Here is a 24,430-nt window from a genome sequence, read left to right as displayed (position 1 = left end):
CAGCACACCTTAGAGCAGTGAGCCCTACCCCGTGCATGTTGCAGCTGCCTCGGGGCTCCCCTGCGCAGGAGGTGCCCGGGGGCTGGAGCAGCTTCTCCTGCTTCTGTGCACCCTGGGCTGAGCACCCCCAGCTCCCTGCACGCATCCCTGGTTTTTCCCTTTGGAAGAGCCCGGCTTGGTTACTGCTGAAAAGCAAGGTAGGAGAAAATCCCGCGCTGACCGACCTCGCCGGCTCGTCTTGGGGACATCTCGGCGAGGGGCTGGGCAGGGCAGAGCAGTTCCAGCCTCAACGCTTCAGAAACGCTGCCCGAGGCCGGGCTGGTGGAGGGGAGCAGGGCTACAGGCACCCACGGCTCGCCCACGGCCACAGGGGGTGCACGGGGCTCCGGCCACAGCCGTCGGAGCCTGCTGCAGTCTCGCCTCCTCAGCCAGAGCTTTTGGGGTCTCGCCAAGGTCACCGCTCGCTGCCCCGTCCTCGCAGGCTCCCTTACCTGCACGGGGAGAGCCTCTGCTAAACTCTGCCCTCCTCTCTCCCTGCAGAAACCCCTTTGCCAACGTCCAGCTGAAGCCGACCGTGACGAACGACCGCTCGGCTCCGCTCATCAGCTGATGCCGGGAGCGCTGCCGCCGTGCCGGGTGGCACACGCCGCCTCCTCATCGCCCGGTGCATGTCTGCCCTCCCCAGAACTTCACTTTTAGGCAGAGTTTATTTAATCCTGCTGCTTCCAAAGCCAAAGGCTAAAGCTAGTGCCCTGATTCTCGCCCTTCTCTACATCCTTCCTCCTCGCGGAGGCAGAGGGTTAAACCCTAAGCCCCTGCCCCGACCCCTGCTTGTGCAGACGGGAGCGCGGCGCTCTCGGCACCTCTCCCGTAGCCAGGTTTGCTTCTAGGATTAGCAGCAGATCGCAGGGCTGGGGAGAACGGCCTCAGCTGGCAGCTCCCCGAGGGCTCCCTGCTCTCCGGGGTGCAGCAGCAGTGGCAGAGGGGAGATGGGGCCCCCCCGGCTGGGTGGGTGCCCTCAGGCAGGCAGGAGAGCCCCGGCCCCAAATAATCCAAGGGGAGCTGAGCCCCACAGCCAGTGCCCGGCCTCCTGCGGGACCTTGGCCACTGGTGCCAGGGCTGCAGCCTGGGGACGGGGCCGGCCTCTGCTCCTGGAGCTGCTGCAGCACCACGGCAGCGTGCACAGGGGGTGTCACGGTACTGCTGTAAGATATAAGCTAGGAAAATACTTGAGGAGGGGTGGGCTCCGCGGATGGGTGCCTGGGGTGGCTGCAGCAACCAGGCCATGGGGCACCCGGTGTTTGAAGGAGCGCTCCCCTACAGGCTCGCCCCTCGAGCCCTCTTGCTTTGCTGGTTTCCCTTCCTCTCTTCCAAGGCTGCATGAGCCCGATATATACACACGTATACTCGCTGAGCTTACTGCTAGGGTGTGCGCCCACGAGCGAGCGCGCTGCACGGCGCTGGCGGCGCAGAGCTGCCGGCAGGAGGGGGCACGCTGCCCCGAACCCCCCCCGGCCCCCAACCTCCTCGCAGGAGGAGCAGGAGCCGCTGTGGGACCGGGGTGTGCTGCCCAAATGGGTTTTCCAGGCAGGATTTGCATCTTCGCTGTGCCTGCAGCCGGGTGCCTGCGGCTGGCACCAGCGGGGCAGTGCCCTGTGCTCCTGCCTCCCGCTCTCGTTGCCTTTTTGCACTTTTTCATTGCTAGAGCTCAGAGGACCCCCTCGGCGGTTGCTTTGACGGTAGGTTTAGCCCAGGTAGCAAAGAGACCCGAATGCCTTGGCCACTGTCTGCGGGTTCCACTTTAGGGCTGCTTCCCAGTTAGGCTTGGTGCCCCTCTGATGTGCGGCAGTTCCCCGGCACAGAGCGCATTCTCCTGGGACCAGCCGGCTTCTGTCTGCTCCCCTGGCCACGGTGCTGTGTCTTCTGCAAGGCTGTGCACCACCGCAGCCCCCGGCACCCCGCTCACCAGAGCCCACCTCCTGCTTCCTCCGCTGCGCGTCCCCGGGGTGCTCACCTCCAGCTCCGCGGCCGCCGCAACGTGCGTGGGAATCTGCCACCACCTTGGCCCAAAGTGTGTCCAAACCAGTAACAACCCAAAATGCAGTGCCGGGGCTGTGCAGAGCCTCCTGTCCATGCCTGTGCCACGGGTGGGGGGAGATCAGCTGGGAGCTGGGGGCAGCCACGCGGTGCCAGCCTTCGCCGTGCCTTCTTGGGGTCCCGCAGGAGCTGGGGGGGCACCAGTTGAGGTGAAAGCCACAGGCAGACGGGGGCAAGGGGAAGGGGCTCTGCTGGGGTGCAGGGCCACAGGATAGGGCTGGGGGCTCGTGGCCAGGCAGGGGTCAGCCCCGGGTTCCACCTCGCCGCCGGCCCCGCGTCGTCCTCTTCCAGCCCCACAGCAGGGGCTGCCGCCCCCCCCGGGGCTTCGCTGCACCTCCTGGCTTGGTGGCACCTGCAAGATGTAACCTGAAAGAATTTTTTATGAAAAAAGTAATTTATGAGCAATAAAATTTACCCCCACACACACACACCACCAGGTACCCCGTGTTTTCCTTAGCTGGGGGGCTCCAGAGCCCTCCAGTGCCCACACCTCATCCAAATCCAGAGCAGCCCCCGGCCCCGCGGCCCCCAGCGTGGCCCCTTCCTGCTTGCCGGGGAATGATGCGGGCAGCAAACGGCTTAAGGATATTTTAAAAACTTTATTATTGGCCCGATGATGTTTGACACGCATGCTGGGAGCTGTATGGAAATCAGCACTGATTAAAAAATACAGCAGTTATGACCCGTATTGGTAAAATATACAATGTAATAATCGCCTTTCTGTTTTAAAAAAAATATCCCGCACACAGCTCTGTTCTCATGCTGCCCTCCAGAGGCAGCTGCCTCGCACGCCATAGACCAAACCCTGGGCTGGGGGGGACACGGGAGGGCTGGGGGGGTGGGCAGGGGGCTGAGCACCCCTGGCTGCAAAGCAGGGAGCCTGGTGCTAGGGCATGGCTGGGGACAGGGGGTTAGGGCAGGGTTGGAGCTGAAATAAAGCGCTTAATTAAAGCACCAATTGAGCTGGGTAAATTAGGAAGGCTGCGGGAGGTGCAGCAGGGAGGGCACGGGGCAGGCGCAGCCTCCCCGGCCTTCGGGGCTGGGGCTGGGGTTTGGGGACCCCACTCGTCCCTGGGGGGACAAGGACGTGGCACCGGCAGCAGGCACGAGCGCAGGGTGGGCTGGAGAAGGTGCGAGGGTGGGGAGGGACACGGTGCCCGGCGAGGCTGAGCCTCACCCCCTGGCATTTTAACTGTGCCGTGCTGGGGAACGGGCTGGTGCTGCAGCCCTGAGCCCCCCCCCGGGGCCAAAAGCAGCCCCCATCCCATCCCATGGCACGTAGCCACACGTGTGCGTATGTGTGTGTGTGTGTGTGCATGCGTGTGTTCGTGTGTGCACTCACCCCACGCACCCACGGGAGCCAGCCCGGGCTGCAGGACACGGGGAGGGGTTGGGGAGGGTCTGGGGGGGGGGGGGCATTTCTCACCTCAGGGTTTGGTCTATTGGCCCCAAAGGAAACAGCCCTGATTTCAAGGTTTCGCTCAGCTCCGCTTAGTCCCATTTCCTTCTGGAAGCTGGAATTGCACAATTATCCTAAGCCTTAAATGAATTAAAAAAAAAAAAAAAAAAAAAAAAAAAAAGAAAACAACAAACCCTGAACGAACAAACCGCAAGACCCCCCCCCCCCAAAATGCCTCCACAAACTCTTTACATCTCTTTGGCAACAATAACTTAAAACCGCGTCAATGTGAGTTCTGTCAACAGCAAGTTTTGTTTTTGTTTTTGTTTTTTTTTAGTTTTTTTTTTTCCTTTTCTTTAAATACAAAAATAGTCGGGTTGGCGCTCCCCCTCCCCAGCTTCTCAGCCCCCTGGGGGGGTCCCTCCCCGCGCCGGGGGCTGCTCCCCAGAAGGACCAGGCAAAACGCGAGGGCTGGGAGCTCCCCGGCCCCCTCGAGCCGTGCTGCAGCCCCTGTAACCCCCCCAGCCCCCCCCCCAGCCACCAAGAGCCAGCGCCAGCCCGGGCAGGGAGGGACACGGGGGGGACATCGAGGTGCACGGCACAGGGGGGACGTGGGGACAAACACCGCCTCGGGAGCACACGTGGGCGAGAAGCCAAAGGGGTGGGGGTTCTTCACTGGGGTGGGGGGGACTCCGCAAATGTTAGCAAGGTCAGGGCACTACCCCGTGAATGCTCTAATTTATATATATATATGTCTATATATATATATCTATGTATACACGCGCAGCCATCCGCTCGCGCACGCACGCACGGCCGGCACCCACCGCCTCGCCCCGGGCCGTGCCCGGCTCCGACCAGCAGCAGCACCCAAACTCCTTCCGACCAAATCCCCTTTAAAAAAAAAAAAATTAATTCGGAGCTCGGTGCCGGGAGCCCGGGCCAGGTCCCACTCCGGCTCTGCCCCTGTCCTCCGTGGCCGCCGGCCGGTGCCGGTGCCGGTGCCGCTAGCAGCTGAGCACCCAGGCTGGCTCACTCCCGGTCACCGTCTTCGCTGCTGCCTGGAAAGGAGCAGAGAGGCGGCGTGAGCAGGGCACGGGGTACAGTGCTCGTAGGGATGAGGTGGCCCGGGGGTGACAGGTCCCCGAGGGGGCACAGGGCACCAAGTGTCCGGGCTGCAAGGGGTGGCCCTGCGGGGTAGAAGGGGATCCCCGATGCTTGGGGACCCCCAGGGTGGGCACGCGGCGGGGCCTCACCTCCTATGGAGTCCATGTCCGAGTCGGAGACGTGGGTGATGGAGAAGCGGGACACCGGGGCAGGCGAGACCGTGAAACGGGAGAACTGGAGGGGCAGCACCTGCTTGGGGGCCGGCAGCAGCGCGGGGACGGAGGGGTCGGGCTCGGCCGGCGTCCCCGACAGCGAGGACATCAGCGACGGCTTCACCGGCATGAGCGGAAAGTCGTCGTCCCACTCGAAGCCACCGCCTGTGACGCAGAGCGAGGGGGCTGGGGCTGAGCCCACCACGCAGGGGGGGTCACCCGCCCGGCCCCACCGCCACCCCACTGTCCCCACCGGGTCCCCCTTACTCTCTTCCGAGGCGTTGCCGTCCGAGGAGTCGTCGGAGGCGCTCAGCCTCTCCGTGGGGCTGGCAGGGCTCGTGGGGCTCGTGGGGCTGCCGCTGGCCGGGGGCTGCCCTGAAGGCTCGGGGGCATCCGGGAAGCTCTGCTCGCCCAGCTCCCGCGTGGGACTTTCCTGGGAAGGAGGAGATGCTGGTGGCTTGCTGGTGGCAAGCCCGGGGCTCAAAGCGCCCCCGCGCCGTGCCCACCACCGTGCGCCCTCCCCGGGCCCTGCCCTCACCTGGTCGAAGAGGTAGATGGTGACATCGTCGTAGAAGGACACGGCCTTCTTCTTGCGCTCCAGGTCCTCGCAGAAGGCCTCGGAGAGCAGGCTGGGCATCTTGAGGAGGCTGCGCAGGTTCCTGCTGCTGTGGCTCTCGGCCACCACGATGGGCACGGCCGCCGGCTCCTCCTCGCTCTCCTCGCTCTGCTCCTGGATGTTGTAGCAACGCAGCTCCTCGTCCGACTCGTCGCTGTCCTCCGTGTCCTCCTCCTCCTCCTCCGGCTCCTCTCGGCGCTCCGAGGTGGCCGGCCGTGGCTCCCGGGCGCACGGGAGCAGGGAGAGCCCCGGGGGGGAGCGCACCGGTGATTCACCCCCCGAGAGCGGCGTGCTGGGACCCCCTGGCGCGTCCCCTCCGGGGGCAATGCCCACCCCGGTGCCCTCTGGGGACAGCCCCGCTTCCCCCAGCCCTGGCGTGGGGGACACAGTCTGTTCGCCCCCGGACACATCCCCCCCCAGTCCGGGGATGCCCTCAGCCTCGGGGGTCCCTCTGTCTGGTGCTGGCTCCTCGGGGCTCGCTGGCACTGGGGACAAGAAGAAAGTCTTGGGTGGCACCGAGCCCGGGGGGACGCTGCAGACCCCTGGGGTGTCTCCATCTGTGCCTGGCCCCATGGCTCGCGGGTCGGTGCCAGCCTCTTGTGCTGTGGGGCCAGCCGGGGCATCCCCAGCCTCTGCCCCCCTCCAGTCCCCTGCAGAGACCCCGACATCTGGTGCTTCAGATGCCTCCGCTGTGCTGGGCGCTGCCGGGGGGCTCCCGGGGGCTCCTGGGGGGTGCAGCGGGTCCTCGCCCAGCCCGGGGGCTTGTCCCAGGTCCTGTGCGTGGGGCTGGGACCCCTCTTTCTCTGCCTCCGGGCTCTCGGACCCGTCACTGTCCTCGTCCTCCTTGGGGCCGCGCTCGGCCTCGGTGTCGTAGTCAGAGAAGTAGGCAGAGTCACGGTACGGGTTCTTCTCGGAGAGGCCGTGCAGCTCGGTGCTGAAGGACGCCGAGAGCCGCGTCTCGGGGGCCGGGACCTCGCCCTCAGCCCCCGGCAGCCCTGGGGGAGGCTTCCCCAGCTGGCCAAAAGCCTCTGGCTCTCGGGGCTCGTGGGGCTCCTTGAGGACGAACTCGGGGGACTCGTTGTTCTCGGTGTCGTAGCCGCTGTCGAGCGCCTTGGGCTGCCCCGCGGGCGCGAAGGCGGTGGGGCTGAACACCTCGCAGGAGCTGGCTGTGGAGGGGATGTCCAGGGACTCCAGGGAATCCGGCGTCCCCACCTGCTTTTGCAGGGACTTGAACGCCGGGGCCATGTCCACCCTCTCCATGTAGTCCCCGGAGAAGTCGGTGAAGACGCCGGAGGTCAGCTCCGCCGTGTCCTCGTCGCTCCCCTCGTCCCCAGCGGGGAAGCTGGCGCTGGAAAACGTCTTGTCCGGGGTCCTGTCCGTGTCGCTGGCAGGACACGTGCCGCTGTCCGCAGCAGCCTCCCCGGGCACCGGTGCCTCAGCAGCCTCCGCTGCAGGCTGGGCACCGTCTACACCGGGCTCCGTGGGGGTCCCAGGGTTCGGGGCTGCGGTGCCAGCCATGGGGGCAGCCTCCCCCAGCCCCAGCGCAGCGGTGGCGCACGGCACGGGGCTGCGGGCAGGGCTGCTCCCCTCCGTGCCCTCGGCCGGGCGGGCATCCTGTGGGCACGGCTGGGGCCCGGCTACGGCTGCCGGGGCTGCGCCGGGGCCCCGTGGCGTGCCGGGGCCGCCAGCCAGCGCCACCGTCACCGTCTGAGAGCAGCCAGAGGCTGATGAGTCACGGCTCTGCCAGGCCTGGCTCCGCGGGGAGGGCGAGCGGCACGGGGAGGAGCCGCCGGCCGTGCCGGGGGCCTGCTCCTGCCCCCGAGGGCGGCGAAAATCGAGGCCCGGCGGGGACCCCCCGAGCTGGGGCTGGCCGCGCGGCACGGTGCCCAGCGGCTTGGCCATCAGCCCGCGGAAGGTGATCATGCGGCGGTAGCACCAGCTGTCCCCGGGCTCGCGGGCGGCCGGGCTGCCACCGATGTTGTTGTTGGAGGAGCTGTTGGAGGCCCAGGGTTGCTGCGGGGCCGGCGGGCTGGCACCCTCCGGGTGGGGGGCTCCCGGGGGGCTGTCGTCACCCAGCTCCAGCGCCACGCAGTCCGGCCGGGTTGCGCTCTGCCCCGGGGGCTGCCCGTACCCCCGGGGGCTGTAGGCGCAGTTCACCGAGGGGGAGACACCCAGCGGGTCACCAAAGATGCTGTGCTGGAAGCCGGGCACGGGCCAGTCCTTGCCGCCCGGCTCGTTGTGCTCATCCTCCAGCAGGTACCGCTCGGCCCCGTGGCCTGGGGACGGCTCGTAGCCGCGCTGCTCCTGCCCCGGGCAGGCGTAGGGGTAGTACTCAGCGCACTCCCACGAGCCTTCGCCCGCCGGCGCGTGGCCCAGCAGCGGCTCCATGCTGAGGGAGACGGTGGGGCTGCTGTCGGAGTCGTAGGTGCTGCCGCCCCGCGTGCCCTGGGGTCTCCAGCAGGACGGGGGCCGCGGGGAGCCCCGCTCGCCCTCGGGGCTGTAGGAGCACATGGCGTAGTCCAGCTCGCCACTGCCCTCGGCCGGCCCCTCGATGCGGATGTAATACTCGCTGCCGAGAGAGGGGCTGTGGGCGCCCAGGATGGGCACCACGCCGGGGGCGGGGAGGCCGGGGCAGCCGGGCTGCTTGCACTCGTAGCAGGAGGGCGAGACCCCCAGGCTGAGGCGCCCGGCGGAGGCGGCCGGGTAGTAGAGGTCATGGTAGCGGGCGGCGCTGCTGGGGCTCAGGGACCCCAGGGGGGCCTGGAAGTGCTCGGTCTTGGTATGCTCCCACTTGTACTCGAAGTTGAGGCCGTGGCTGGTCTCCATCACGGTGAGGATGTCGTCCCCGTCCGAGGGGAAGCCGTCGGCCGAGAACTGCTCCAGCAGCGGGAAGGAGGAGAGCTCGGCGCCGTGGTGGCTGCCGCTGGCGCTGCTGTTGGGCTTCATGGAGTTCCAGCGCTTCTCGAACTCCTCCTCGGCCTCCGTGGCTCCTTTGGCACAGAGGTAGGAGAGCAGCAGGTGCACCTCCTCGGCCGTCGGGCGCTGCTCGGGCTGCAGCCAGCAGAACTGCATCACCTCGTACCTGCCGTGGCGAACAGGGGGCTCAGCACAGCCGCTCTGCTCCGGCCCCAGCAGCGCCTCGCCGTGCCGGAGCCGTGGCACGGGGTGGACCCCGAGAGAGACCCCCACACCCCGGGGAAATATGGAGAGGAAGGGGGCAGGATTGCGCTCACCAGCGCTCCGCCAGCGACAGCTTCAGCTGGGGCTTGGGCAGCTTCAGCTGCTGCTCCTTGATGGCGTAGGCGAGCACTTGGCGGTCGGAGTAGTGGTCGTAGGGCTGGCTGCCCAGCTCGAACAGCTCCCAGATGGTGACGCCCAGCGACCTGCGGGCACGGCGGGATGCTGAGCACACGGGGACCCCCCCAAAAAAATCCCACCACCGTCCCGCAGCCCCACAAACGATGCACCCCGGCGTGTCCTGCTTATGTCAGTGGGTGCCGTGCACCTCTAGACCGAGCCGTGCCGGCAGCAGCCCCCCTGTGCCCCCCCTGCCCTGCTCACCAGACGTTGCTGGCCTTGGTCTGGTCCACGATCAGCAGGTTGCCATGCACCTCGTCGATGAGCTCGGGGGCGATCCAGCGCAGCGGCACCCAGAGCTGGTCGGCCGTCACGAAGTAGTCGTCCTGCCAAGTATGCAGGGTCAGTACGAGAAGAGAACGTCAAACCTACGCGTAAGGGACCGGCCACAGCGCCACACCACTGCCCCAGCTTCCCCACACCCCCCCAGACCCACTGTGCCACCCCATAACCTCACCCCGAGCCCCTCGGTGCCTGCTCTGCTCCCCCTGCAGCCCCCAGCCCCACCGTGCCGTTCCTCCAGGCTGGCCACCCCTGCTTTCTGCCTCCTCCCTCCCTCCTGCTCCCGCTGTCTTCCCGTCCTGAGCCCCTGGCAGACCCCCCAGCCTCCTCCCACTGCTCGCCTTCTGCCTCCCAGCCCCAGCCCTGCCATTTCTGCAGCTGCCACGGGGCACATCCAGCCCAGGAACTTTTTGGGAGCTCGTGCCACAGAGCTTGGGCTGCCTGGGGACGAGCCAACAAGGACAGCTCGGTCCTGGAGCATTGCTCACAGGGTGGTGGTCTCCGGGGAAGCACCCACCCGCTGCCCCAGCAAAGGGCACGGAGCAGGGGCTGTCCTGGCACGGCAGGGAAGGGTTGGAGAGGGGTGTGTGTGTGTGTGCAGAGCTGTGTGTGCACACAGCAGGTCCCTGAGCACCCCCCCAAACTGAGCACTGCCCCCTGCTCACCCAAACCAGCCTTACTTTGTACTTGCAGTGCGAGAGCCCGTAGTCCCCGATCTTGACGGTCAGGTCAGCGGTCAGCAGGCAGTTCCGCAGGGCCAGGTCGCTGCCAAGCAAACCTCGGCGCTGTCACCACCCCCGGGGGGTAGTGGGGGGGACACGGGGCACCCCGAGCAGCACCGTGAGCGGGGAGCAGGAGCGGGAGCAGGAGCAGGAGCGGGGTGGCTGCGCGGCGGCCAAGCGCCGGGCGTGCCGATAAAACCAGGCAGCAAATGCACAGCAGGAATTCCTGCGCTGCGCCCCAGCTGCGCCTCTGTCCATCCGTCCATCCGTCAGGCGCTGAGCCGAGCAGAAAGCAGGTTCCCCGAGCAATGCACGCCCGGGCACCTCCTACCCCTGCTGGCACCAGCCCTGGAGGGGGTGCGCACAGCTGGGGCGCACACCAGGACCGCACGGGGAGACCCCCCCCCCAGGTGCCGCAGGGCCCACCGAGGCTGGGATGCCCGCAGGACCCCCCCCATCCAGCACAGCCATGCCCCCCACGACCCTCCCCCCAGCCACAGCATCGCTCGCAGGGTTGCACCCGAGCAGCCCGGCTCGGGTGGGGTGGCCCCGACGGCAGCGCTCCCCTTCCTCAACAAAATCACTGATGCTGGAGTCTCCGTGTGCAACTCACTCAGCACCAGGATATTGTTGGGCAGGAGGAGCAGAGGTTTGGGGGGACGCCGGCGTCCTGGGGGGGCTGCCCAAGCCCATCCCCACCCCCCCCCAGGCAGCCTACCTGTGGATGTAGTTGTTCCTGTGCAGGTGCAGGACGCCGCAGGCCACCTCGCACGCCATCCTCTGCAGGGTCAGCGGGTCGGGGGCCATGGTGTCGGCCCCCCGGCAGCTCCGCAGGTATCCCTTCAGGTCACCCTGCGGGGCGGTGCCACCGTCACCCCGCTGCCCTCCTGCCCCAGCGGCTGGCTCTGCTCTCGGCTGAGCCGTGCCAAGCCTGGCAGAGCCGTGCCTCGTGCCTCCCCGCCACCATGGCACGCCGTTCGGCAGCTCGAGTGGCCACAAGAGGCTAGCCACGGCCCCGCGGTGGCTCCCTGGTGACATTGGGGGGGACTCACCAGCGGGCAGAACTCCATCACCAGCAGGTACGGGGTGACCTCGGCGCACTGGGCCAGGCACTGCAGCAGGTTGGTGTGCTGGAGAGCCCTGCGAGGGGCAGAGCGAGGGGCACGTCGGCACCGCGGGGCTGCCACCGAGCCAGCCGGAGCTGGGGGGGGGTTGGCAGCATTGGGGGGGCCCCCCTGGGGCGTGAGGGCTGACGGGAAGGGCTGGGAGCGGGTACCACTGTGTCCCAGCACCCCAGGACACGCCACAAAGGGGCATTTGTTCAGCTCTCACAGGGCACAGGCCGGCTCCGTGCCCCCCTCCCTCCGTGCCCATGACCTCAGCGCAGCCGGGGCTGGGCACCAGCAGCTCCCCGCAGCCAGAGAGCCCCAGGATGGAGCCGTGCTGCATGGAGAGCTCATCCAGGCACCCAGCACCTTCCCTGTGACAGCTCTGCTCAGCCAGATGTGACACGGGGGGGGCCAGCCCGTAGTTTGGGGATGTGCCCGGCGCAGGATCGGCACCACGGAGCGACCCCGCACCCACCTGTAGGGCTGCGCTTCCTCCAGGAACTGCATCTGGTCCTGCACGCTGGCGCTGGCCTTCAGCTCCTTCACCACCACCTGGGTGCTGCTGATGCCCGAGTTCACCTCCCCCAGGAACACCTCGGGGCAAGGGGCAGAGGCGTCCCCCTCCATCCTCACCAGCGATCCCCGGCCCTGACCCCTACATTTGGCATCCCGACGGGCACACGCAGCCCCTGCAGCCCCCGTCCCGGCGTGGCACAAGAGCTGGAGCAGCCCTGGATCCGGCACATGCCCTGCTCCAGTGCCCTGGTGTCCTGACATCCCCCTGCCCCGATATCCCACTGCCCCAATATCCCACTGTCCCGACGTCCCCGTGCCCCCACGGCCCCAGCTCTGCCCCCCCCGGGGTGGCACTCACCTTTCCGAACCATCCATGGCCGATCTCCTTCAGGTACAGCAGGCTCTGCCGCCCCAGGTCCGCGGACTTGAGGAGCTGCACTGTAAAGGGGCACATCCAGCTGCCCGTGCGCCCCCAAACCCCTGCGCCCCCGCGCTCAGCCCGCTCCCCGTTACCCTCCGGTGCCGGCCGAGTCCCGGTGCCCCTGCTGTGCCACCCCACGCTGTCCCCAGCTGCTGTCCCCTCATCATGGGGGGGGGCAGCCCCAGGCACCCCGCAGCCAGGGCGCTCTCCCTGCCAGGCATCCTCTTGGGGCCGTGCTGGCTGCGGGATGTGGGGCACCGGTGTTCCCAGACACCGTCCCCGACCCCTTCTCCTCCCCAGGGATGGGGAGAGCAGAGCGCAGCCGAGCTGCAGCGCTGGCATTTAGCCCCCCCCCCCGCTCCCAGCCCCCTCCTGGTGCAGGTCCTGCCCCCCCAGGCACCCATGCCAAGGGGTGCAGCAATGGGGCCATTGTTGGGCCGCGCTGCGCCGCCCCGCACTGCGCCGGCCCCATCACACTGCTGCCATTCTCCGAGCCGGGGAGCGCCACAATGGGAGCGAGGGGGCTGTGGCACAGCGGTCCCAGCCCCCCCCCGACCCCCCCCTGATTCCTCTCCCACTCACTGCCTTGTTTACGCAGGGCTGGGGCTGGTGGATGGCATGGGACGGGGCACTCCGTGTCCCGCTGCACCCCGCTGGGGATGCACGCTGCTCCCCTTGGTGCCAGGAGAGGATTCGGGGTCCTGCCTTGCGCAGAGGGGCCTCGGAATCCCCCCCCCTGCCCGGGAGCTGCTTTGGCTAAACCCTTTGGCCAAACCCTTCGGCTAAATCCTTTGGCTGGGGTCACCCTTCCCGTGCCCACCCCACGGCACGGCGGTGCAGGGTCAGGGCGCACAGGGGGGAGTCCCGGTGCCCACCCCTCGGCTTACCTGAGCGCCCCGGCTGCTTGGCCATGGGCAGCGAGACCTCGGTGAGGGGCAGGATGTAAACCTCGGGGCCATGCTGCGGGGCGGGCGAGCCCTGGGCCGAGAACTCCGTCACGTAGTCGTCCCCCTCGGCGTTCTCAAACTCCTGGGCCGGGGCGGAGGGGGGCGTGCAGGGGATGGGGGGGACACACACCGAGCAGAGACAACTGACCCTGTGGGCTCCCCGCAGCCTGCCCCACACCCCCTGCGCATCGCACAGCCCCGTGCACGGAGACCCCAAGAAGCTTCCCCCAGCACCAGGCGCTGCCCCAGCCCCCAGCCCCAATACCTGGTGGCGGCACCCATCCAGCGCCCGGCTCCCAAAAGCCGCCTTGGCGAGCAGGTAGGCGAGGGTGAGCATCGCCCTGCCCCTGCCCGACAGCCTCTCATGGTGCTGCCAACACCGCCGGCAGCGCTGCACCCCGGGGTGCCGTGCACCACAACCCACCGGGCACGGGCAGTGCCCGGCGGCGGCTCGGCGCCCCTATATAGCCGGCAGGGGGGCACGAGGGGGCTCTTTGTTCCCCTGCGGCACGGAGAGGTGCTCCGGACGGTGTGGGATGGTTACACAACGGGCCCCAGCGTGCGTCCCCCCTCCCTCCTTGCCTGACCCCCCTCCTGCCGCGGGCGCCCGCAAGCCTCCACAAAAATGCCAGCAATTAGGGAAAAGTGTTTCTCGGCACATTCTGTGCCTGTGAGCTCAGGGTGCCTCCCACCCCGGGGGCGTGCGGGTGGGACTGCGACCGGCCCTTAACCATGCCATGGCCTGGCCCCGTGCAGTGGGGAGCCCAGGGGGGGGTCAGGATATGACCTGAGGAGATGCTGAGCCCTGCAGCATCCCGGCACCGTGCGGCACAGGGTCAGGATACAGCCCACAGTGATGCTGAGCCCGGGGGGATGCACGGGGGCTGCACAGCAGCCTGGCCCCCCCTGCCCACCCCTAATACCCCCCCCCCAGTGCTCACCTTGAAGCCGATGTCTCCCTTCTTGCAGCACAGGCAGGCCAACATGAGGAAGATGAAGGTGAAGAGCCCGGAGAAGGAAACGGCCACGACGGCCAGCGAGGAGGACCAGGAGAGCTCGCTAAGGGGGGTGCCGTCTGCGGGGACAGGGGGGGGGGTTGCGGGGTCAGGAGATGGACCAGGGAGGCCGGGTCAGCACTGCTGAGCCCCCAGCTCGGGGCCAGGAGAGGGAGGGGAGCGCACGGGGGGACCCAGGGCTGAGGCAGGACCCCGCAGGCAGCCTGCACAGAGGGGGACAGGGCAGAGACCCCATGCATGGTACCCGCACGGTGACAATGACACCCCATGCACCAGCCTGGGGGTCCCAGGTCCCCCCCTGCCTTCCCAAACCCTTGCTCCTGCTGGCACCGACAGCTCCCTGCGCCCTGCCTGGCTCCATCAGAGGGCAAACACCACCGGGCAAGCCCCAGCCCCATCTCCCCAAACCCCACACCAACCCCAGACCACATCCCACGGGGCACGGGGATGTTCCCCGCACACCTCCCGGCACAGAAACCCCAAATCCTGCCTCCCACCCCGCGGGGCTCAGCCCGCACCACGTCCCCTCAGCTGCCAGCCCTCGGTGCGCCCGCGGCCAGGCAGCTGCCACATTACTATTCTGCCCAGAGCCTCCCGAACAACCGGCGGATTGTGGCAGGAGGAAGCAAAAAAAACCCGCAGCGGCACCACCGAGCGCGTCCCCGTGCCCCGGGGCTGTGCCATCACCGACCCCAAACCTTCACCGTGCTGGGCTCAGCACCACGCCGGGCAGGGAGCGGGGCTGGCACCACCGGCACAGCTCTGCCCCCGCACCGCGTGCCCTTGGGGAGGCACCTGAAGGGCAGGAGGGTTGGGGATGGCCCCGCTCGCCCCGCACGGCCACTCCAGGGCTGGCCCCGTGCCCTCGAAGCGCGGCCGGCCCGGAGCTGGTGTCGGGGTCGGTGCTCGCCGAGGGAGCCCCAGAGCCATCTTCTGAGGCTCGGCGATGCACAGCCGAAACCTGGGAGGAGCCGGGGGTGGCATTCTCTCTGCTTTCAGCCCGTTTCCATGGTGAACACACTTTGTACAGCGAATGTCACCATTTTCCTTGGATAGTGGGACAGCGAGAGAGAGAAAATGACTCACCCAGCAGAGCCTTTTGAACACCGACAGGGGAGCGGAGCGCGGCGACAGAAGCCTTTCCAGCAGGGACCGTCAGCTGAGCCGCCCCAAGGCCACAGCTCGGGAAATGGAGCTTTTTGGATGAACCAGCCCAAAAAACAAGGCGTGGGGGGGGCCGCCCGCTCCTGCCTCAGTTTCCCCACCTGCACGACTGGCGGTGTGGGAGCTGTGACCGGCCCCAGTCCCTCCCCAGCCTTGGCACCGCGCAGCCCCTGCACCAAGGCCGGGCACCAGCAGCCTGGGAGGGGGCAGAGCTGGGGCTGGGGGGCCACTCAGGGGCAGGAGGGGGGTCACCAGCCCCCCAGGAGGGCTGGGAGCCCTGCACAGCTTTCTGGCACCTCCATGAACCCCCCCTCACCACTCCAGGCCACGGGGGTCCCGCGGGACCCTCCCAGCCACAGCTCTCCCCCCCCCAAACAGCCCAGCCTTGCCGTGGGGTCACGCTGAGAGCAGCCAGCTCGGTGCACCCCCAGCCTGGCCGGGAAAGGCAGCGGGAACTGCTGCATCACTGGGGGGGCAGCCCCCGAGCGGGGATGCTCCAGGGCTGCCCGCAAGGCAGGCAACACGCAGCCCCCAGCCCCAAGCTGGGGGGGGACAGCAGGGGACAAGGGGGTGACACTCAGCACATCCCCCATGGTGGCACCAGCCCCAGCCCCTCTCCACGGCACCCGTGGGGGCTCAGCTCTGCCCGCGCTGCTGCGCCCCGCGCCCTGTTGCATCGCCCACCCCCCTATCCAAAAAAAAAAAAAAATAAAAAATAAAATAAAAAAATAAAAATAAAATAAAATCCCTTTCTTAAAAGGCACCGGGAAAGCCTGCAGCCCCCCTCCCCTTGAGCCCCGCAGCCCAGGGCTCAGCCCTTCCCGGCTCCTTTGCTGACTCACGTTCGCCCAGCGCCTGCGGCCGCTCCGCCAGCCATCGCGCGGGGATGCTGCCGCCGCCGCCGCTCGCCTCTGCCCGGCGAGAGCGGGCGAGGAGCGGGGCTGACGTGTGCGGAAGGGGAGAGCCCCGGGGCTCCCCGCAAAGCCCCGCACCCACAGCCCCGTGGGCAGCAGGGGGGTCCCACCCGAGCGGCCGCCCCCCCGCTCATTCCCTTCCCGCTGGGGCAAACAGCCAAGACCCCCCCTCCCCTTCCCTCTCCGTCCCCCAGCCCCTTGCTGGAGGTGCTGTTTGAGCAGCTTTATCGTGCCTCAGTTTCCCCACAGGGCACCTGCAGCATGGAATGAGGACCTGCTGCCTGCAGGATGGGGATGCTCGGGGAGAACGACGGGGACACCCCTTGCCCACGGCACTCAGACCCCTTTTGTCACCCCACCGTTGCCCCAGGGACCCTCCCCAGCACTGGGTGTAAGGGAGTGGGACAAGAGCCAAGGGGGAGCAGGAGCCCTTGTGGGATCGCAGGATATAGGGCTGGGTGTGGGTTGGAGCAGGGTGGGGGTGCTGGGGCTGGATTTGGGCAGGGTGCTGGGCTGGGCGTGGGTTTGGGCAGGGTGCAAGGTACAGGGCTGGGTGCGGGTTTGGGCAGGGTGTGGGGTGCAGGTGCTGAATTTGGGCAGGGTGCAGGTGCTGGGGTTGGATTTGGGCAGGGGGCAGGTTTTGGAGCTGGATTCAGGCAGGGTGCGGGGCTGGGTTCAAACTCTCAGGACCCAGCACCACGTCCAGCTGCTCTCCCGGCGCAAGCACGGCCCTGGTAACATTTTAATCCCCGGCCAGACGAAGGGCCCGGATCTGTGGGCAGCTTCCAGGAAAGCAATTTTACACCTCAAAGGATGAGCGCTCTGCTCACCCACATGCATCCAGGCAGCAAGAAGCCGTCCGCTGCCATTTAGCACGCCGGCACGAGGCTGCTCCTCGCAGCCCCGGAGGGAAACTGAGGCACCCGGGCGCACGGTGGGGCAGGGTCACCCACCAGAGCCGTGGATCTGGGAGCAGCCACGCAGGAACCACAGGCAGGGCTGTGCTCCCCTGGCTCCCAAACCCAGGGATTGAGGGCGCAGCACCCGACACAGCCCCGGAGACCTTTTCCCAGCAGTGCCACCCCGTCAGCATCGCCGGGGTTTACCAGATCTTAATTGTAAATGCGAGGCATGCCTCGATGAGCTGCTCCCCGTGTGCGTCTCCTAACGCGGGCTCAGTTAACCAGCGCAGAAGGGTTTTAAAAGGATTGATTCGTGCCTCTTCATTCTGGTTTTATCAGCTCGGGATGAATTAGCAGTAAAAAATAATTAGATGGAAAATAAAAAGAAGATCATCCATCATTTTCTAACGTGATGAAATAAAAATTAGGGCTGCGATAAGTGCAGGCCGAGCCGCAGCATTGTTGTGCACACGCCGAGCGCGTCAGCGTGCTTAGAAACAAAAAAATCAAGTTCCTCCATCAAAGCCGCTCCCGCTGCAGCCCCGCATTTCAAGTGGGTGCACGCCAGCCACGGGCAGCTTCCACCTTCTTCTTCTGAGAAAATAATAATTAAAAAAAAAGCACACGGAGCAAGATGAATTGATGATTTAAACCACATTCCCTTGCTCCGTGTGTTAGATCAGGCCTGAAGGCAATCACTGGAACGCCTCCCACGCCGGCAGGGACGCTCCGGCTCCGGCTCCCTCACAGCAAACCCTCGGCCGTGGCTGAAGCAAAATCCCGGGGGATGGCACAGGATGAGGGCTCCTCGTGCCCTGCACCATGGGTGGCAAGAGAGAGCTCAGCACCCGCGCTGCCCCGAGGGAGGAGAGCACACGGGGTGCCCGCTGCCACCATGCCCTGCGCCCAGAGGGGGCTGCGCGGTGCCGCGAGGGTGGGTGTGCTGGTGGGGGGCACCATGGCACGGCACCAGGGGCACAGCACCGTGGGCACAGCACCGTGGGCACGGCACCGTGGGCATGGCACCAAAGGCACAGCACCATGGGCACAGCACCACGAGCAAGGCCAGGAGCAGGCTCCCAGCAGCCGGCGAAGCAGCCTTTACGTAACGGCGGGAGCGAAGCCGCGTGGAGCGGGGCAGCCTATTTTTATCAGAAATGCTCGGCGACGTTATGAAACAAGCAGCTTCAGCTCCAAAAACGGGCGACAGAGGCGAGCAGGGCTCCTGCAAGAGGCTGAAGCCGAGCACATCCCCACGTGCCTCTGACCTCTCTGGCTGGGAGCAGCACCGGGCGGCCCCAATGGCTTGGGGACATCCGGGGATGCCCTGGGGGCAGGCAAAAAAGGCAGAGGCTGGAGGCTGGGGCACACACAGGGGGTCTCTGCCCACCCCCAGCCGCAGGGAAGGGTCCTACTGATTTTTAGGGCCGATGCTATGCGCTGTGCCCGGCCCTGGGGAGCTCCCCTTTGCCTGCCCCAGTTTCGGAGCGCTCGGCTGCGCGACGCCTCCCCCAGCTCCGCCAGCCCCTTCCCACAGGTCTCCAAACAGCTCCGGCTGCAGCGGGCAAGGGGAAGAGACCCCGAAAATTAACGGGATGGGATTTTAGCAAGCATTTTTGGCATCACACAGCCCCAGGTGCCCCACGGGGTGTCGGGGATGCTGCGAGCAGGAGCAGGATGGCCACTCGGGGACAACTGGGGGTGCGCAGCCCCCGCAGCCCCAGGGTCCCCCTTCTCCATGCACACACTGAGAGCCCGGCCCTGCTGCACCCCACACTCACTGCCTGCCCCCACACCAGAACTTTCCTTCGCTCCAGCACTGAAACAAACACAGCAGCAGGCGGCGAGGGAGGGCAGCGGCCACGGCTGGGAGAGGCGAGGGGACGGAAACGGGGCCTCTGGCCCCTGGCACTCGCTCCCCTCGTCCCTGCTGCAGGCACGGCCACTTGCAGGAAATCCTGAACCTGCTCCTGCTTCCTCCGGCGGCCAAACCCTCACAGTGCTGCCCAACGCGCCCCAGTCCCCTCGGCCAGCCCCAGCACCCCCCCAAGCCCCCAGCCCCACTGAGCAGCGGCTCCAGCAGCCCCCAGCACCCCGTGCCACCCATGCGGCCGCCCTTTGGGATGGAGACCCCCCTCCAGGTCACCCCAGGGAGCCCGGCACACTCAGGCTGGTCCCTGGTTCTGAGCTCCGGCGATGCCAAACGCCGTTGGAGCAGTAATTGCCCTACGAGAGCCAAGCAGCACGCTCAGACAACACTTCCTCAGGGCCTTCGGGGAGATTAATGCCCAGAGGAGATTTGTTCTGCTGTCCCCAGGCACGCTGTGTCAGCACGGCTGCCCTCCCTCCCTCGTGAGCCCCGGCGCCCTCCGGCCTCCCCAGGGCTGCCCCGTCCAGGAGCTGCTCCAGGCTGCGCCCTGCAGGGTCCCCACGGCTCAGCCTGGCCCCAAAAGGATGGGGTCTTTTTGGGGATGGGGCTGCCAGAGGGGAGCAGAGACCACGAGCAGCTGCAGGGCATGGCCGGGACCCCCACTCCACAGCTCCCTGCGCCCTCACAAGCTCGGGCTGGGCTTCCAGAGCCACATGGGGTAAGGGCAGGCTCAGATGTGGGATGAGCATCACCCACGGTGATGACACGCTGGGACCCGGGCGCAAGAGGAGCCCGACCTGGCGGGGATTTTCCAGCCCCAGGAATCAGCGAGGGCTCAAAAGGAGCACAGAAAACAAACGATTTAAAGGCTGGGAGGTGCACGACACCGCTCTGACAGCCCGGCCACGGGGCAGGACACGGCACAGCACCAGGAGACCCCAGCCAAACGCAGCCCCCCCCCCGGTACCACCGGGGCCGTGCCTGCAGCTCGGTGCCAGCTCTGCCCCACGTCCCCGGTGCTGGCACCTCGCGTCCCCCGGACGGGGAGAGCCGGGCAGGGAGCCCGTGAGTCACCGCCGCGATCGGAGCCCTTTCAGCCTCGGCGTATTAATTTCTCCTAATTGGCTTTGACAGGGATCCGTATCGCCATCCAGAACGGAATCACCCGAGCGCGCGGGGCGGGGAGGGAGCAGCAAGCCGAGAAAGGGAAGGAGGGGAAAGAAAGGGAGGCAGGGGGGGGGAGAGAGAAAGAGAGAGAGATTGAGAGCCACCGGGCACCCCCGGGGGAGCGGCGCTGCTGGCTGGCTCCGTCCTCCCGCAGCGCGGGGCCCAGCTGCCCTGCTGCACTGCGGTGCTGCGCGAACGCCATTGCCGGCGACAGCCCAGCTGCAAGGCTCGGGGGGGGGCTCCTCGCTGCCAGCCCCTCACCCTGGCCTCCACAGACGGACGGACAGACGGACGGACACGGCCCCGTGCCGCTGACACCTTCCACGCACCGGCTCCTGGAGGAGAGGTGCAGCCCGGTGGGCGCGCAGCTCCCCGTGCTGTGCCGGGTGTCACGCCGCCCCCGCAGCAGCCGCCTTCACCCCAAGGCTCAGCTCCCTGCCCCACGTCCCCCCCGCGTCCCCAGAGGCACCCCTCTTCCTGCCCTCACCCCCCAGCATCGGGCAAAGCCAGGGGGGATTTGGGGCTCCTGGTGCCGCCACAGCCCCCAGTCATTGGGGCAGGGGGCTGCAGCACGCACCCATGTTTTGGGGGCTGCGGAGAGTCCCCCTGAGCCCTCGCTGCCCTGACACATGTGGGGTCCAGGAGCGGGACCCCAGTTGCCCTGCTCCCCTCGGGTTGCACAGCCACGCTCGGAGCACCCGCTGAATCCCCACGCAGGTGGCACGCAGCTCCCAGCGGGGTGGGGGGCAAACGGAGCCGTCCCAGGGCTCACACGGTGCCAGGGCACGGCCATGGGGCACCGATGGTGCCAGCAGCCCTAGAGGATGGAGCAGCCCCAGCACGGCGCCGGTGCTGCCCACCACAGCAGCCCAGTGCCTCCCAGCACGCCAACTGGGGCCCTGCACCCAGCGGTTCCGCTTGCTCTTCCGTTATTAAAAAGCCGTCACTGCGCTGCTCGGAAAGAAAAGGGGAAGAAGAGATCTGGGCAGGGGAAGAGAGGAGGTTTCTCACGATTTCAAAATTTCGTGCTCCTCGGTCTGAGACAGGGAAGTCCAGGCTGGGAGCCGGGGCAGCGGCAGAGCTGGGGGCAGGCGGGGAGCTGGGGGGGGACATCCTCACGTCACTGCCGGAGCTGCCACAGACTTCATGGCGAGAGGGTGGGAGCTTCTGTGGCCTCAAAACAAACAGGGACGTGGTGGTCAGGGCAGGCAGGGGTGCGGCGATGCTCCCGGCCACGGTGTGGTCACCCTGGTGGGAGCCCAGCTCCAGCACCAGCCCTGATCCAGCTCTCCGGGCACCAGGCGAGGGCATCCCCAGCTCTGGGCTGCGGATGGGTGAAGAGAGACGGGAAACCAGCAGGAGGAGGAACCGGGACCCCTCCCTGAGCCCCCAGTACTGGGATGAGAGGGGGAGCATCTGGACCCCAGAGCAGCACCGGGCACCGGCACAGCCTGGCAGGGCGCAGCCAAGCAGCCCCACCGATGGCACAAGCTGAGGATGGAGCAGGTGCCACCACCGTCCCCGCACTGTCCCCACTGGTCCCCTCAGGGCCCTGTCCCCTGCCTGCTGTGCCAAGCGCTTCCCCCTGCTCCATGCAGGCACCAGCAAACAGCAGGAAAATCAGGGCCGCCGCGCAGACAGGAGGTGCTGCCAAACGCCCAAGATGACAAGCCCGTGAAGCAGAGGATACGTTTTTTCCCCCCTTTAATTCCTTTCCCTGACGGTAATCGTGGGTGTCAGTCGTAGCAGCAGCGGCAGAGTCCCGGATTCGGGAGCGCGCTCCGCAGCATGGCGATAGGCAGCCACAGCAAACCTTCCTGCAGGAGGATTTTTAAATCAAACGTGCCCTGCAAATCCCCAGGTTGACGGGATTAGCATGGCAAATTGGGCGCTTGGAGAAAACCCGGAGAAAAATCATACCGAAGGACGAGGACAGTAAATACATCTTCATTCCCAGCGCTGCCACATTTTAGATGCAAATAAAAGAGGTTTCCTCCCTAACACAAATCAATACCGAGCAGGCTGTGAACCAAGTCTCCGCCAGCAGAGACCCGGCCGGGTAAATCCCGGGCTGCTTCACGTCGAAATATCCCTTCCAGCTCAGGAGATTCGAGGATTCTATGAAATCCCTCCACGGCCTCAGCCCCTGGCAGCCACCGGACCCCGTTCCCGGCGAGCAGGGGGGGTGCACAGCCCAAATGCAAGGAGGGGACGAGGGGGACGCGGTGTGGCCGGGTTGTGCAGCCCGGTGCTGACACCCAGAGCTGAGCCGTGTCCAGCGAGGGCAGCGCTCGGTCTCCTTGGCACGAGGACCTTGCTGGAGGCACGAGGGCACGGGTCGTGCCGCCAGCGGGTGCTCGGTGCCGAGCCCTGGCACCGCTTCCCCAGCTTTGGCAAACAAAGGGACGGTGCCAACGCGCTGGCACCTGCGGGTCACCGCGGATTTGGGGCGCTGCCACCCCGCTGCCTGCTCCCGGGGGTCAGATCCCACACGTGAAGGTGTCCCCGTGCCCCCAGCACGCGCGAGCCACCCCGGGGAGGGCTCCGAGGCCGGGGGCCGGCTGCCTGCGCGCCCCGGCTCCCGGAGCCCCGCGCCGCAGCAGCCCCGAGCGCACACAAAAGCCAGCCCCGCTCCGCGCTGTGCGCAGCCTTCCTGCAGCTGCAGCGCGAGCGAGGCCGCGCCACGACGCCTTACATAACGGCCCCGCACACCCCCCGCACACCCCCCGCACCTCACCGGCCTCCTAACGCCAGCGGGGGCTCCCGGTGCGCACCCGGCACCGAGCCGGCACGGCGGCGGCTGCGGGTTGAGCCCCGGGCTCCGTCCTCCTCCTCCTCCTCCTCCCTGCGAGCATGGCCGGGCGGGCGGCGGCGTGGGGAAGCTGCCCGGTGCCTCCGGGGGCGGCGCGGCCCCGGGGATCCCTCGGTGCGCCCCGGTCCCGGACCGCAACGGCGCCCGGTGGTGGCGGCGGCGCTCGGGGAGCTGCGCCGAGCTGCGCCCCCGCGGAGCAGCCCCCGCGGCTCGGTTCCATCCGGCACAGCCAGGGGAGGGGAAGGGAAGGGAGGGGAGGGGAGGGGAGGGCAGCGCACTGACATTTGGAGGCGAGGGAGGCGAGGGCACACGCTTCATTCATCGCCGCCCAGCGGGGCCCCCAGCGGCACCCACTGGGCAGTGGGGACGGGAGGGGGGCCGGGGGGGTGCGGGGTGCGGGATGCGGGGTGCTGGGTGCCGGCAAACCGAGCCCGGGGGATGCGGAGGTGCCCGGGGGGGGTCGGACACACGGTGGGAACGAGGGGTGCGGGTAGCGCAGGGGAGCGAGGGGACCCCTGCAAGGATGCGGGGGGGGCCTGGAGGGAGCCGGGGGGAGCCGGGGCTGCTCGGGGGGGGGGATGCGGAGGGGCTGCAGCGATGCAGGGAGATGCGGGGCGATGCGGGGCGATGCGGGGCGGTGCGCAACGGAGCGCGGCTCCCGGTGCCCCGCGAAGGGCGGGCGGGTGGCCCCGCGGTGTGGTGGTGGTGGGGGGGGACGGGACGGAGGGGGGGCTGCGGCACTCACCGGGATCGAAGTGGGAGCTGAAGGCCAGGCTGGGGCTGAGGAAGGCGGCCGACATGGCAGCGGCGGCGAGGCGGCCCATGGCTCGGCGGGGGGAGCCTCCCGGCCGCCGGCTGCCGCTGGCCCCGCGCTGGGCACGGCGGCGGCGGCTCCTCCTCCATGGCGGCCGCGGCCCCGCGCCCCCTGCCCCGGGGAGGGGCCGCGCCGCCGCCGCCCCCCCCACCCAGCGGGATTTGGGGAGGGGGGGGGCACCGGAGAGGGACCGGGGAAGGAGGAAGGGGGCGGCAGGTGGAGGCTCCCCGCGGTCCCCCCCGCACGCAGAGGGGTCGGGGCGCGTCTCCGCCGCCCCCGCGAGGCCCCGACGGGGCCCCCCCGGGGAGGGGAAGACCCCCAGAGGGCCCCCCCCTAAGGAGGGGAAGAGCCCCAGAGGCTCTCCCCCCATCGGCGGTGCAGGCAGCGCCCCCCCCGCGGAGCTGTGGCCGCGCTGACCCACCCGACACCGGTGGGATGGGACGGGTGGGATGGGGCACACTGTGGGTCCGCAGCCCCCCCACCCCGTCCCTACACCCCCCTCATGCCCCCCATCTCCACCTCACCCCCTACAGGACCAGGACCCCAACCCCAGCCCCCCGCTGGCAGCACGCCCCCCCCCCAAAAAAACAACCCCCCACCCTGGGGGCTCCCCTCAATCGGGTGCCCCCCGAGCGCAGCCCGGCCTCGGGCTCTCGATGCCGCAGCCCCTGCACGTGGGGCTGCAGCCCCAAAACGTGCCTGAGCCACGGGGGGGGGACAGCCCAAAGCATCGCCCCCACCACGGGCAGCTCCCAGCCCCACAGCCCCCGGGGGGGTCCCGGTCACCGCCCCCCCAGCCAGCAGCCAGCTGCAGGGACCCCCCCAAGGGACATCGCAATGGGTCCGTGCTGGGATGCTCCTGCCCTGGCCCCTGACCCCCCCACGGGGACCACGGGCTGCGTGCACGGGGCTCTCGCTTCCCCGCGATCGGTTTTAATATTTTAAAGCCAATTTTTTTTTTTTTTTTTTTTGCGTACACAATTAATTTT

At 67.8% G+C, this 24,430-nt stretch overlaps 2 protein-coding genes across 15 annotated transcripts in view; one reads left to right on the top strand and one right to left on the bottom strand.

The window, feature by feature from the left end:
• Positions 1-2,525, top strand: part of BAIAP2 (BAR/IMD domain containing adaptor protein 2) — a gene marked incomplete at its 3' end in the record, with an annotated part of 42,388 nt that extends 39,863 nt beyond the window's left edge. For all 5 annotated transcript variants that reach the window (XM_084492686.1, XM_084492687.1, XM_084492682.1 and 2 more), the window contains one exon: positions 541-2,525. In XM_084492686.1, coding sequence (XP_084348812.1) covers positions 541-610 — 70 coding nt within the window. The remainder of the gene's footprint in view (positions 1-540) is intronic.
• AATK (apoptosis associated tyrosine kinase) lies at positions 2,369-23,492 on the bottom strand. Of its 10 annotated transcripts, XR_014684702.1 has the most exons (16): positions 23,373-23,492; positions 13,724-13,857; positions 12,723-12,864; positions 11,773-11,852; positions 11,374-11,492; positions 10,842-10,929; positions 10,508-10,641; positions 9,748-9,832; positions 8,990-9,111; positions 8,662-8,811; positions 5,351-8,510; positions 5,080-5,245; positions 4,750-4,977; positions 4,321-4,554; positions 3,524-3,611; positions 2,369-2,463 (listed from the first exon to the last, which is right to left on the bottom strand). XR_014684702.1 is itself a non-coding variant. In XM_084492675.1 (14 exons), exons 1-14 carry the CDS (start codon positions 23,449-23,451, stop codon positions 4,526-4,528), a joined length of 4,716 nt encoding a protein of 1,571 aa, XP_084348801.1. In that variant the 5' UTR covers positions 23,452-23,492; the 3' UTR covers positions 2,677-4,525. The 10 variants fall into 10 exon arrangements, 7 of the variants coding, with proteins under 7 accessions (XP_084348801.1, XP_084348803.1, XP_084348804.1 ...); XR_014684703.1 differs by lacking the exon at positions 2,369-2,463 and having other exon boundaries at positions 2,677-3,636; XR_014684704.1 differs by lacking the exon at positions 2,369-2,463 and having other exon boundaries at positions 2,677-3,611.
• Positions 23,493-24,430: the final 938 nt, after the last annotated feature.

Source organism: Aythya ferina, assembly GCF_964211825.1.
Source record: "Aythya ferina genome assembly, chromosome: 18".
NCBI lineage: Eukaryota > Metazoa > Chordata > Aves > Anseriformes > Anatidae > Aythya > Aythya ferina.
The sequence above is the reverse complement of the archived record's forward strand: the minus strand, read 5'-3'. Positions and strand labels throughout refer to the sequence as shown.